The sequence below is a fragment of the Cupressus sempervirens genome, chromosome 11, assembly GCF_028749045.1.
Source record: "Cupressus sempervirens isolate cs-2001-9-10 chromosome 11, ASM2874904v1, whole genome shotgun sequence".
NCBI classification, from domain to species: Eukaryota; Viridiplantae; Streptophyta; class Pinopsida; order Cupressales; family Cupressaceae; genus Cupressus; species Cupressus sempervirens.
The window spans coordinates 683,945,983-683,960,253 of NC_143128.1; the positions used below are offsets into that span (position 1 = coordinate 683,945,983).

The following is a 14,271-nucleotide window of genomic DNA, read 5'->3' on the forward strand; positions in this document are numbered from 1 at the left end:
TTTTAAAGTTTGCAATGCAAATCGTTTTAAGGATAGTATTAGGTGTGAACTTTTAGCTTGATGTTTCATATCACAACTAGTGATCTATAATCAGAAAAAAATTCATACAGAGTGCAGTCCTAAAAAATATTAATATTACAATACTATGGACTATTAAAAGATAATTCAATCAAATTTTAAAATCTTTCATAAAGAATATATCAAAATGAAATACTAAATCAATTTGTCAATAACATATATATTAATTAAAAATTAAATATATAAGACCTTAATCTCAATTATATGAGATAAAGTGATCCTGAACAATAAAGATATTATTCAGTATATAATAGTCTTCCAACATTTAGACAAGAGCCAACAACACAACTCTAACTTGTAAGCTTGCTTCTCGTGTAGGAGGTATTGGGTTCGAGCCTACTTGTGCTTAACACATTATGGTTGAAAAAAATAGCTCTTCCAATATTTCAAATTTTATCTAATTTATAACATTTTGAGAATTTAAATTTAAAAAATGCAGTTATATACTGGTAAAAAGACCTGCATGTTCTAAAGCATAAAGTGTGTTTTCAGCGTACACTAATTTAATTTATGACTCATAAGTTATTTTTTAATTTCTTAAACTTATTATTTAATCCATTCATAACTGCTTCATTAAAAGGACAAGATTCGGCCAAAATTTGTATGGATCCTTCTTTATAAAGTCAATGAGATTCTATAAGCACGTCTTATTAAGATTGTGGGGATCTCTCATACTATAAAACTATTTGCAATCTCCTCACAATCACATGCGAAATGGCCCTCCAGCATCTTTGAAAATTCTTCAGAACAAGAGGAGATTAATATATGGTTGAGTGAACACTACATTTAGAGAAAACATTAGAGCTAAACTGTGAGGATCAATTGGAATCATGGTGTTTGCTACAAATTTCTCTGCTCTGGTTATTCCCGGATATGTCGTTGCCATAGTACTTACCTTGGCTTATATCAGAGATTTAATGCAACGGCTTTTCTCTCGCCTTGGACTTTCTCACCAGCAAAATTATTCTGCCATTTCCATTTCCTCCGTTTCTGCTTGCAAGATGAAGGATAGTTTGCCTAAATGCAAATTGGAGTCATTTTTAGATGGGTTTTGTGAGGGTGTTATGTGCACCATTTGCTTGAATTCTGTTGGGAAAAATGAGGAAATTCGAGAGCTGTTTAATTGCCGCCATGTTTTTCACATGAAGTGTTTGGATAAGTGGATCGAAAACTACCAGAATACGTGCCCTCTCTGCAGATCTTCTCTGCTGCCAAAAGAAAAAGATTGCTGATTATGTAGGGTTATGATGAATTTGAGAGGATATTCTCAATTTGAGCTTTATGAGATTTTGCTAAATAATAGTGGTGTGAATGATTTGTATGTTTGTAATGTTTGATGGTTTGGGTTTAAAAATTAATTAGGTTTATATTGGCAAAATGTTTTGTCAATGGAGGAGAGGTTAAAAATAATTAATTCTTTCTTCTATACGATTTAGGTTATTGATGGCTGGATAGACATCATTTTTTGTTGCTAAGAAGCATCTAGATTTGATCTAGAATGAATTGAAGAATTTATGACAAGGAAAAATTTTTATGATTTATTTTTTTAATGTGCATTCAGTAATTGGATTTCGTAACTAATGGCAGATGAATTGATCTTGAGTTTTTAAGAACTCTCTACCATATAAATTAAACGAGAAACGAATATTACAACATTAGGATGTGTCATGACATTAATAGCTAGATGCTTTACTAAAGTTTTGGCTTCTCGTTGACAAGAGTCATTTACAACTTGTTCTTAGTACCATAACCTCAAACAAATTTGATAATTGTCCTCATAGATGAGAAGGCAAATGTTCAATTTGGTAGCATCTAGCCATCTAGAGCATGAAATCTAGTTCATTGATGGAAGTTTACATCTAGGGTTTGGGTGGTCATTTGGAGGGCTCTTTTGGATGAGTTGCTTGGCATGTCAATGAGGACATCCTTTCCCATCCTGACCTTGCAAGTGTTGGGTGCCAATGTTCTATGTTATTGAATTTTTTTAGAGATTTTTTAAGCCTTGCATGCAGTTTGAAGTGGATCTTGAACGTATCCTCTCTTTTTTAGTTATCAATATAGCTAATAGGTTGCACATTGAAATTCTCAAGTTTCTTAAAGATTGAAGGATACATTTAGAGGCCGTATGACATGATACAAAAAAAAAATTCAACTTATTTGCATTTATATGATGATTTAATGAGATCTCAATTGCTTGCTTTGATAACTATAAAAGTTTATTTGTAAATACTTATTAAGGAGGACTTTATACCCATTACATTGTTAAGGAGGGTCACATACCAATAAAAGTTTCTAGATAAAAATGCTTATTAAGGACTTGAATGTATGTAGCGATCTAACAAGATCTCAATTAATTGTTTTGATTCCTATAAAAATGTTTACTAAGGAGGACTTTATATAAATTGCATTATCAAGAGAGCCTTAGACCTATGAAAATTTCTCTATAAATGCTTACTAAGGAGAACATGAATGTATGTGATTATCTAGAAAGATATCAATTAGTTAGTTTCATAGCTATACAATTTTCTTGATTAATTCCTATTAAGGAGGATCTTATATGTATGAAACACTCTACAAATGCTTATTAAGGAGAACTTGAACATATGCAATTATTTAACAATATCCCAATCCATTATTTTGATACCTCTAAAAAAATTTCTATAAATGCTTATTAATGAGGACTTGAATGCATGTGATGATCTAACAAGATTTCACTTCACAAATTTTCTCTATAAGTGCTTATAAAAAGGAACTCTATGTTGATTGCATTCTTGAGAAGGACCTTATAAATGTGCTTATAAAGGACTTTAAAGCACTCAAAAGGCTCCCAAGGATTATGTTTCATCAATAATACTACTAAGATTGCTTAGTAGTTTGTCTATACATATCGTGGATGATATATATAGATAAATGTTTGGTGTATGTGGAATTGTTTTAAAATGTTTCATGCAATATATTTATATGTAGTTTTATTCAACCATTTTTTGAAAGATTTTATATCGATTACATTATTTCATTTGTTTTTTTTTTTTAGCATTTCATGGAGTGCTTATACGAATTTATTTGTTCGTAATTCTATTTTATTTTAGCCTTGCAAATGGTATGTCTTTTTTAGTTGTCCAATTATATGCTTTCCTAACACTCATTTTAGTGTATTTCATTTTATTATGTGTCATAGGACTTCATTGTGTATTTAATTAATAATTAACTCAAAATATGAGTCCTCCCCTAATCCAATTTCATCAAAAAATTATATGGCCCTTACTTATAGGTGTGCCCTTTAATTATTGCATCCACATAGGTCATGTTTACCATGCACGACCTTCCATATTTTATCTTAATGTCACCACCAATTTACCATTCAAATTGGCCTTGCATTGGCTTTTAAGGCCTCTAGATCAAATTTGGGACCACATTGGGAGGAACATGGTGACTTGGTCATCACATTCATAGAACAAGGTAGCTTGGTTGCTTCATTCTCTTTAATTCCACCTCAAGTTTTAATAATTTAATGGTTAGCTTGTTTAAGTGGGAGTTTCAAATTCGCACTTACTTGCTCCAAGTTATGCACCCCAAAATGCTTGAGATGGGTATAATGAAAATTTATCCTACCCCATTTTGTAAATGAAAGTGATCATGACTAGGGAGCTCTACAATTTTAAGACATTATATGAAGTGAAGATTTATAAATCAAGCAAAAAAAAAAATGGATCCAAGCTCATTTTATATCAAGAACATGGAAGCTTCAAGAGATGTTGGAGGATAATAGAAAACTGTCAATTAATGATTTGATTACACCTCTTCCTTTGGATGTGGTATAATTTTACGCTATTCTCATATTTCAACATACAAGCTTTAGATATGAATTTATTACTTTAATTTATGTGATTCATATGTGCACTTTAAATATCACTTACAGTTTACTCTACATGCATGAGTAGATCTATAGGTTACCTTTATGTATTTTCACTCATAGAAAACTCAGATACACTTATGATTCAAGATCCTACATGATACCTATTTTAATATTAGTTATTTGTAGACTTCGAAATCACCAAATTAGGGGGATGACTAAGGAAAAAAAAATTATAGTCACACACATACACACACACCATTTTCTATTTTGTAGATTCAAGTATAGGTCTAGATCTAATTTCAATAGAAGAAATAGAGTTTCAAGATAACACATACCCATATCTACAATTCTTATTTTTGTTATAGGGAACAAGGCAACTTGGCCATCATAGTCCAAGGAATAAGGTGACCTGATTTCCTTGGTCCCTCCTAAAACTAATTCAAATTAGATTTAAACTTGTTTATCCCTTTAGAGGTCATATAAAAATTATACAAAAACAACACATAATAGTAGCATCCAAAACACATTTATCCTCTTTAGACCAACTAACATATAGATCGGGTATATGTAAATCTCTATGAGAATATTATCAAAACAATACCATTCTCAATCCAAGGAATATTCCCAAGAAAAAAGTTTCTAAACTAAACCATATTGATATCATAATAACCACATATGTACAAGGAGATGACCAGTGTTGAATATCTCTTAAACTAAATCCTCCAACAGTAGCAATCACCACAACTCAAGATCCATATTTATGAAAGATAAAACTAAAATATAATGTACTTAAAGGAGAAATAAAAGATAATTTTCAAGTAGTATACTACCAAGTAGACCAAGAGTGGGGATGATAATGATCAACTAAGATATCCAAGTCTTGAAGACTATTCCAAAACCTCTCTTCTCTAAAGGCAATGTGAAGTGAATTCTCCTTAGTCATTTTGCTAAAACAATAAATCATCCCAACATATATCTATAATCATTTGAGAATATCAGCATCACCTATGTCTTTAAGTATCCATGAGAAGCATTAACTAGGTAATATGGATGCCAAAGTATGAATGCAACATAGCACCATCATGAAGTATCAAAAAAAGGAGCAAATACTCAATGCATAGAAATAGAATCAAGATTAATTTCAAAGCTTCAACTATAGAATAAAAATCATTCACATGAAAACATGATCTAAACCATCTACTCCAATAAAAATAATATACTCCATATGAATTGTTGGCATTATGATACATTTTTGTCATTAGTTACAACACTTATTGGATTCTGAATGCTTACCGAGCTCTCACCGGAAGCCAAGCTTTACCTAGTTCTCAGTGTTTACCGAGTAATCAAGGTGAACAAAGAAGTCAGTGTTTACCGAGTAATCAAGGTGAACAAAGAAGTCAGTATTTACCAAGTAATCAAGGTGAACAAAGAAGTCAGTGTTTACCGAGTAATCAAGGTGAACAAAGAAGTCAGTATTTATCGAGTAATCAAGGTGAACAAAGAAGTCAGTGTTTACCGAGTGATCAAGGTGAACAAAGCAGCCAGTGTTTACCGAGTGTTCAAGGTAAAGAAAGGAATCAGTTTTGACCGAGTGAAGATGTACTAAGATGTAACCGAGAACTTCATGATAACCGAGCTCCTGAGGTTATCAAGGAAATTAATTTTTTATCGAGCTCAGACGGATATCAAGGAAACTAACTATCACCGAGTCACAAGGTTCTATCAAGTGTTTCCTTTGATCACCGAGCTACAGTTCAGATAGAAGTATTCACCGAGTGACATCTCTTCTACCGAGTCTCTAGTGGTTACCGAGTTCAGAACTACTCGAAGTGTTTAGTATGAACTGTGCCTTCACTTCTACCGAGTGCATGACGATGCCGAGTAACGCAGTGGACACCGAGTATCAGAAGGACACCGAGTCAGTTCAGTGAACCCGAGTTTTTACCTTGGGCCGACTTTGTATAAAGATTTGCACTTGTTATTTTGGTCGACCTTGCATGTATTGTTTAGCCGACCTTGCATGTATTGTTTATATGGATGGTATATATATGCAATGTATTGTATCATTCAAATATAGTTGTTATGGCAATGGTAATGAATGGAAATGTGAAAGTGTAAAAGTGTGAAAGTGCGAAAGAAATACATGCGTGCGAAAGTATGTGGGCTGAATTGTGAAGATATTCAGCAGGTCGAGTTTTGGAGCAGAAAAGTTTTATCTATCACATCAAGGTGAATCAGAGCATAGCGGATCTTATCAGCAATCAGTTGTAATCAGATCCACTGTTTCATTCTAACAGGTGAATCAGTTTTTGTAAATCCTTTAACAAGGTAGACTTAACAGTCTTTTGTAAATCTCCTAACAGAGTGCATACTTTATTGTATGTTTGAAAATCCTCTAACAAGGTGGATCTAGAAATCCTTTGTGCTCCTAACAGGGCAGATCACCAGAAGTGGTCATTGTAAGCCTTAACCGGCCAACTTCATACTGCAGTAACGAAGCTTGTGGGTTTTATCCCCACCCCAGTTTTACTTTCTATTTGGAAGGTTTCTGGGTCACCAAATCTGTGTGTTCAAGTGTTGCAAATGATTTTGTTTCATGCTTACAGTAGGTTACTTGGATGAATGGTGAATATATCAGTATACAGTTTTATTGTTTAAAATTTTAGAAGTTACTGATTCACCCCTCCCCTCTCAGTAACTTGTCATATCTTGAATATTTCCAACAATTGGTATCAGAGCTATAAGGTTCTCAAGATAAAAGTTTCACAGCTTGAGCAAAGATCAAGGACAATGGAGATATTCAGACTTGACAAAACTATTGAGAATGAAAAGCTAGATCTGAAAATGGCCATGGCTCAACTCAATGAAGCAAAAGAGCATCTTTCACAATCCTTGAAAAGAAGAAAAGAACTTGCAAAGCAAATGAATGACCATCAGTATGTTGAAGAAAAGATTGAAGATCTCTCGCCATCAAATAGTTCAAATGAAGCTGACAAAGCAATCAAAGAACTCTTAGAAAAGAATGGATCTCTGCAGGAAGAAGTAAGAAAGCTCAAAAGGGAACAAGGAATCCAGTCCATCAGGCTATGTGAAATTTTGGAGCAAAGGAACAAGGCAGCTGAAGACTTAGAGGTAAGGAATAATCAATCCTCTCAGCTTGAAAATCTTGTAACTCAATTATCTAATGCAAATGAAGAAATTATGAATCTGAGATCTGAGAATGAGAATTTGAGAAATGACTTAATTACTGAAAGACAAATCAATGCAAGCTTACAAAGTGATCTAATCTCTGAAAAACAAGTCAATGAGAGAATGGTAAAATCTCAAAAGGACATGGATCAATTGAATCTGCAAAATGAAGAAAACTTTCATAAACAAAATGGTAAAGCAGGCCTTGGATACAAGGAAGAAGGTGAATCCTCCAAACAGGGTACTCAAAAGAATCAAAAACTTACTTGCAGCCACTGTGGTAAGTTAGGTCATACATCTAACGGATGTTGGAGCAATGGAAAAGGCAAATTTAATGGAAAGTGCTACAATTGCAATCAGCATGGACACAAAGCCAATGAATGCAAAAAGAAACCAAAATTTGAAGGTAAATGTCACAAATGCCAAAAGCAAGGTCATAAGGCATCACAATGCAAATTCAAATCATTTAATTCAGCTGAACAACTTGTCAAAGCAATATTTGGTTGGGACTACAACACTTGGTGTAGATGTCATTATTGTGGAGAATATGGTCATACTGGCATAAACTGTGCAAGGCATCACCTAAGAAAAAGGGATACCACTGTAAGATGTTATACATGTACAGAACTTGGTCATATATCTAAAAACTCCATGAACATAAAGAAAGTCGAGGATGAAAAGAAAATCAAAGTGGAAAATATTCGGAAGCAAATGAAGCAGCAATGGATTTCTAAGTCTACCGAGCCAGATAATTCAAGTGATGGAATGGTCACTCAAGAAGTGAGTGACTCTACCATTTCCAATTAAGACTCATCAGGATAAGATCAGGACTGTATCTACAAAGCAATATCCTAAGCAGTCCTAGAATGAAAATATGATCAAATCAGTATTTCAGATACATCAGGATCATGGTCGGTACATGACCTTACCGAGCTCATTCGGGTGCAATAAGGCCTCTTTCACCAAGTTGCACTTACCGAGCATGGTTGGTTCTTCTCTTACCGAGTTAAGAGCGGTTTAACCTATTTTCTTTTGGTCACCGAGTTGCGAAGTTTAAGCCGAGCTAGTGGATGACAGCCTGTCGATCACAGCTACCTCCGTACTGAACATTAATGGCGAATTTTTCATCAAAAGGGCAGATTTCAACCTCATTTTTCACCGCGAATTCGAGATTTACAAAAAGAGGGCTTTCAAGCGAATTCAAGTGAGTTGAAGAGATTTTCCAGCGAAGTATTCTTACGAAATCTTCTTACTCACCGAGCAGCAATGGCTTTCGTAAGCACCAGCAGCAACAAGGTGAAGAAAGGATCTGAAATGCTTGTGAAGGGAACGGAATGGAAGGCACCGACGTTCAAGCTTGTTCCTGCCATCGCTGAATCACTCGACCCACATGGAGCTCAATCACAGATTCCTCCAAAGGTACTTCTAATCAATGATATTCGTACTCATTTCAAGTGTACTGTGCAAGAAATAGGGACACTAGATATGGATAGCACCCTAGCCGAGTTATGCGTGGATGGAACCCTAAAACCTGAGTTCAAACATTTGGAAACCAAAGGCTTAACCCATATCCCGCATCTGCCAAGAAGTTTCCAAGTGAAATGGGTGAGGTATATCTTGAGCCGAGTACATAATGGTCAGTTGTGGTTGGAACAACCAGTTTTGATAACCAAGAAGATGATTCACAAAATCACGGGTCTCCCAATGCTCAGCAAAGCCAAAACCACCAAAACCCTAGGACGGGATGAGTTACAGAAGAAAACCCAAGCTGAATGGGATGGCAGAGGTTTAAAACTCAACAATGTTTCAGATATAGAACTGAAATTTGGTATTTATGTTATTGCATACAAACTGTATAGTTCCAGCAGGCTGAATAGTGTACCTTGCGAAGCTGTAGATTTGGCATATAAAATTGTAAAGAAAAATATGGAGTTTGACCTAGCTGATGTGCTATTAAAACAATTCAATAAAAACATGGAAAGCATAAGGACTGCAAAGACAAACCCTTGTAAATTTGGTTCTTTGCTAGTTTGTTTATTTTTCTATGTACAGAAATTCTTTCCATCCAAAGGTACAGTTGTATGGAGGAAAGATACTCCAATTTTGTATCAAATAAATGAATTCATAGTAGAAATGGGTATGAATTTTGACAAAGTAATGGATAATTATTTTGAAGATTTCAAGGAAAGGATGAACAACAGATTTAGAATACCTCCAAAACTTGTTGAAGAGTATAAGGATGATGTCTGTTTCATGGTTGACTGTGACAAGGTATACATACAGGCAGTTAGACCCCGAGTTGCTTGGGTGAAACCTCTTCCATATGAGGTAAATATTGATGAAACAAGGGATATCATTGAAGCACTGGTAAATGAGCCAGTAGACCCAAGGCAACGAATTTTTGGTACTTATGATGAAGCAAAGGCCAGAATTGAACTGGAAATCAAAATTCCACAGGCCATCAGCAAAGGTAAGAGGAAAGTGGCCAAACTGAAAACTAAAATGAGTCCTCTTATGGTCACCAAGGGAAAAGGTGAAGATAAAGAAAGTGAAGAAGAAGAAGAAGGAGAAAAAGAATCAGAAAAAGAGCAACCGGCAAAGAAGAAAGGCAAGGTAATCATTACCAAGCCCAAGAAGCAGCCTACTGTAGTATTCACTCGGAGAACGAGAAAAGGTATTCAGGAACTTGTATTGGTCAAACCTACACCTACATTCGAGCAAAGGCTCAAATCATTGGAAGAAGGAGCTGGCATCGCAAATTTCAAGGCATTAAGATTTGAGACAAGGACTGATGCAGAGAAAATGCAAATTGAGGAACTGGTACTTAACAAAATGGGAAAATGGAAATACTCCCCGGACCAGATTGCTCCTCATATCTCTAAAGAACTACTGGAGAGAGTACAGCCAAGATGGGAGTTAGCCACCAAGACGGTAAAAGATATATATGAGCAATCCCTGAAGAATCTTTGGCCTAGTCTCACTGGAGCAGAGGTAAAATCTGAATTGAAAACCTATGAAGGTAAAATGATGATCAGATTCCACACTTGTTTGGTTTTGATCAAAGATATAGAGCATGTTGTAAATGATGCTACAAACATGTGGAAAAACATCTATCATCTACATAAGCCCAGTGTAGACCCAGTAGAAATAAAGGATGATGATAGCGGCAGCAGCAGTGATGAATCAGATAGCACTCCATCCATCACAATTACACCAGGAGAGTTGCATGCAATGATAGAAGAGAAAGAGGAAGAAGACAAAGAGGAAGAAGCTGAAGAGGAAGATAAGGAGGATGATACGGTAAAAATTGCAACAGCAGTTATTGCATCCCTTCCTCACTCCCCAGCCAAACCTGTGACATCATCAAGGTTGGAGTCAGCTTCAACAGGTTCATCTACACCAGATTTACCATCTACACCTGCCATATCTCAGCTCCAGGTATCATCAGTAGAAGTGACTACCACTTCATCTACCGAGCTGCATCCCTCTTCGACTACCGAGCTGCACCCCTTTTCATCTACCGAGTTAGCCTCCTCGACTCCATCATCATCAGTTGGTATTGTTGTAAGTTCTCAAATTTTGACAACTCAAATTTGTTCTACAATTTTGTCGCCATCTACTTCAGGCACAGTGAGCTCAGATACTATATTACCGAGTGTATCACCATTTTTGGCCAGCACTCAAATTTTTGACCCTGTACATACTTCTATTGGCACTCAAACCTCAAGCATCCCAGTTTTTACTGCTAGTCCTTCTGTCTCTACTGTTGTGTCTATTCCAAAGGTCAAACAGTTCATCTCAGAAGTCAAACAAAAGCAACCATTAAGACTTATGATCACTGGAAAGGAAATTCCTGAAGACATTGACTTGGACACAGAGATAGTAATTCCAAAGATTGACTTTGATAATGCTACCATTGAAGAAATGAGGTATGCTAGTCAACTTATTGAGAAAAAGGCTACTCAGATGCAGTTAAGATCAGAAAGGGATAAGGAATATAGGATAATTGAGGAAGCCCGGAACATAATTACTGAGGCTATAGGTGTTGATGTTAATACTTCTCAACACATTTTGATTCAACTGGAAGAGGCAGTTAATAAATTCAATGAAGATGCCTCCGGACAAGAAAAGCTAATTGAGCGTGCAGAAAAGAAATTTGATAATAAGGTATTAGGGCACATTGCCCAGAACATTGCAATAAATCAGGTTGCATTAACCTCAGTTTTGGCAGATATGGAAAATTCTTTTAATAATGTAACATCTCTTTTTGCTAAGCTTTGTGATGTTACCGAGTACACTAAAGGAATAAGAGAGAAACTAAATAAAATTGATGAAGATCTGAAGGTAAGCGCACAGAACTTGAAGCTTGACCCCAGTTCAAGCTCATCTCATCACCTCAGAATCAAATTTTTGTCAGAGAAGCAGGCAGAGCTGTTGAGGGAAGAGGCAAGGATCCGATCTACATTGATAGATATCCAAAACATGATCCTTCCCATCATGGATTCAATGTAGAAGCATATTGCACATTCAAAGACATTAATCCATGATAATAACTTCTCCATTGCAGATCATGTGATTGAACTTTCGGCTGAAGTTCAAATAGCTCTTTCCACCTGCAAAATTTTGCAAGAGAATTGGGATAAGACTCTCCAGCTTATTCTCCAGGTACATTCAGAGTTCATCTCTCATTTTGGTGTTTCTATATAAGTATATATATTCTTTTATTCTTTGGCATTATTGTCAAAAAGGGGGAGATTATTGTTGGATATGTATACTATGGGTGAATAAGTGTTTTCAAAAAAATTGTACAAAGGAAGAGATATACAGCTCATGTAAATAATGTATGTACATTCTATGGGGGAGTTGTATATAACGAAGCTATGTATATTCAGAATCAGTCATCAGCATGTCAGATAAATTTTGTCTCATAAGTGTTTTTGTCACTAATGCCAAAGGGGGAGATTGTTGGCATTATGATACATTTTTGTCATTAGTTACAACACTTATTGGATTCTGAATGCTTACCGAGCTCTCACCGGAAGCCAAGCTTTACCTAGTTCTCAGTGTTTATCGAGTAATCAAGGTGAACAAAGAAGTCAGTGTTTACCGAGTAATCAAGGTGAACAAAGAAGTTAGTATTTACCGAGTAATCAAGGTGAACAAAGAAGTCAGTGTTTACCGAGTAATCAAGGTGAACAAAGAAGTCAGTATTTACCAAGTAATCAAGGTGAACAAAGAAGTCAGTGTTTACCGAGTGATCAAGGTGAACAAAGCAGCCAGTGTTTACCGAGTGTTCAAGGTAAAGAAAGGAATAAGTTTTGACCGAGTGAAGATGTACTAAGATGTAACCAAGAACTTCATGATAACCGAGCTCCTGAGGTTATCAAGGAAATTAATTTTTTACCGAGCTCAGACGGATATCAAGGAAACTAACTATCATCGAGTCACAAGGTTCTATCAAGTGTTTCCTTTGATCACCGAGCTACAGTTCAGATAGAAGTATTCACCGAGTGACATCTCTTCTACCGAGTCTCCAGTGGTTACCGAGTTTAGAACTACTCGAAGTGTTTAGTATGAACCGTGCCTTCACTTCTATCGAGTGCATGACGATGCCAAGTAACGCAGTGGACGTCGAGTATCAGAAGGACACTGAGTCAGTTCAGTGAACCCGAGTTTTTACCTTGGGCCGACTTTGTATAGAGATTTGCACTTGTTGTTTTGGCCGACCTTGCATGTATTGTTTAGCCGACCTTGCATGTATTGTTTATATGGATGGTATATATATGCAATGTATTGTATCATTCAAATATAGTTGTTATGGCAATGGTAATGAATGGAAATGTGAAAGTGTAAAAGTGTGAAAGTGCGAAAGAAATACATGCGTGCGAAAGTATGTGGGCTGAATTGTGAAGATATTCAGCAGGTCGATTTTTGGAGCAGAAAAGTTTTATCTATCACATCAAGGTGAATCAGAGCATAGCGGATCTTATCAGCAATCAGTTGTAATCAGATCCACTGTTTCATTCTAACAGGTGAATCAGTTTTTGTAAATCCTTTAACAAGGTAGACTTAACAGTCTTTTGTAAATCTCCTAACAGAGTGCATACTTTATTGTATGTTTGAAAATCCTCTAACAAGGTGGATCTAGAAATCCTTTGTGCTCCTAACAGGGCAGATCACCAGAAGTGGTCATTGTAAGCCTTAACCGGCCAACTTCATACTGCAGTAACGAAGCTTGTGGGTTTCATCCCCACCCCAATTTTACTTTCTATTTGGAAGGTTTATGGGTCACCAAATCTGTGTGTTCAAGTGTTGCAAATGATTTTGTTTCATGCTTACAGTAGGTTACTTGGATGAATGGTGAATATATCAGTATACAGTTTTATTGTTTGAAATTTTAGAAGTTACTGATTCACCCCTCCCCTCTCAGTAACTTGTCATATCTTGAATATTTCCAACAATGAATATATTAGAATAATCATATCATGTGAAAACTCAAATCTAGAGTCAAGAGTACATCATGACATAATAATGAACTATCTTATTTGTTGTAAGATCATCCTATGGCAATTGGAAAACCTATAGGAGTTGGTTAACTTAGTTGAAAGGAGGTGATGCTCAATCACTTTGGGGTAGTTCTCTATTGTATTTTCACCTAAGGAACTCTATGATTGAAGGAAATTGGTGATAGTGGTGGTTCTTAGATGATGATCCACTTGTGGAATCTGTCCCCAGTGAATAGGGAGCTAAGTGGATGTGCTTTCTAGGTATGATTAGTGTATACTTGGCATGCTTGATGGTTTCTGTTGGTGCTCTGTGTTTTGGTCCATTGATAGGGTGTCTTGGGAGATTTGATCAGCTGACTAGTGCATTTAGTTTGGGTTGCATTTGATCATGATGTGGATGAATTACAAGAAAGTTTCTTGGTGGCTTGCAAGCACAAGTTTAGATCTTCTTGGACCTTCTACTAGAGTTTTTTGGTGTTACAGATCTGGACTAGGTAGGTTTTGATTGGATTGTATGGGATCTTGTAGAACTAAATTACTATAGTTGCTTGCATTTTTTTGTAAGTGGGAAGTCTTATAGCTTAACAAATTGCATGTATTGAGTTATATACAAATAAAATAGTTGGATTTTCTATTAGA

At 35.7% G+C, this 14,271-nt stretch overlaps 1 protein-coding gene across 1 annotated transcript; it reads left to right on the forward strand.

Moving 5' to 3' along the window:
- Positions 1 to 908: 908 nt before the first annotated feature.
- LOC149531560 (E3 ubiquitin-protein ligase RHA1B-like) lies at positions 909 to 1,310 on the forward strand. The gene has a single exon (XM_089808361.1). It carries the CDS (start codon positions 909 to 911, stop codon positions 1,308 to 1,310), a length of 402 nt encoding a protein of 133 aa, XP_089664487.1.
- The last annotated feature ends 12,961 nt before the right edge of the window (positions 1,311 to 14,271 follow it).

What these genes read in the sequence shown, in the direction of transcription:
- LOC149531560 (XM_089808361.1), top strand. Translation starts at nt 909, where the DNA reads ATGGTGTTTGCTACAAATTTCTCTGCTCTGGTTATTCCCGGATATGTC.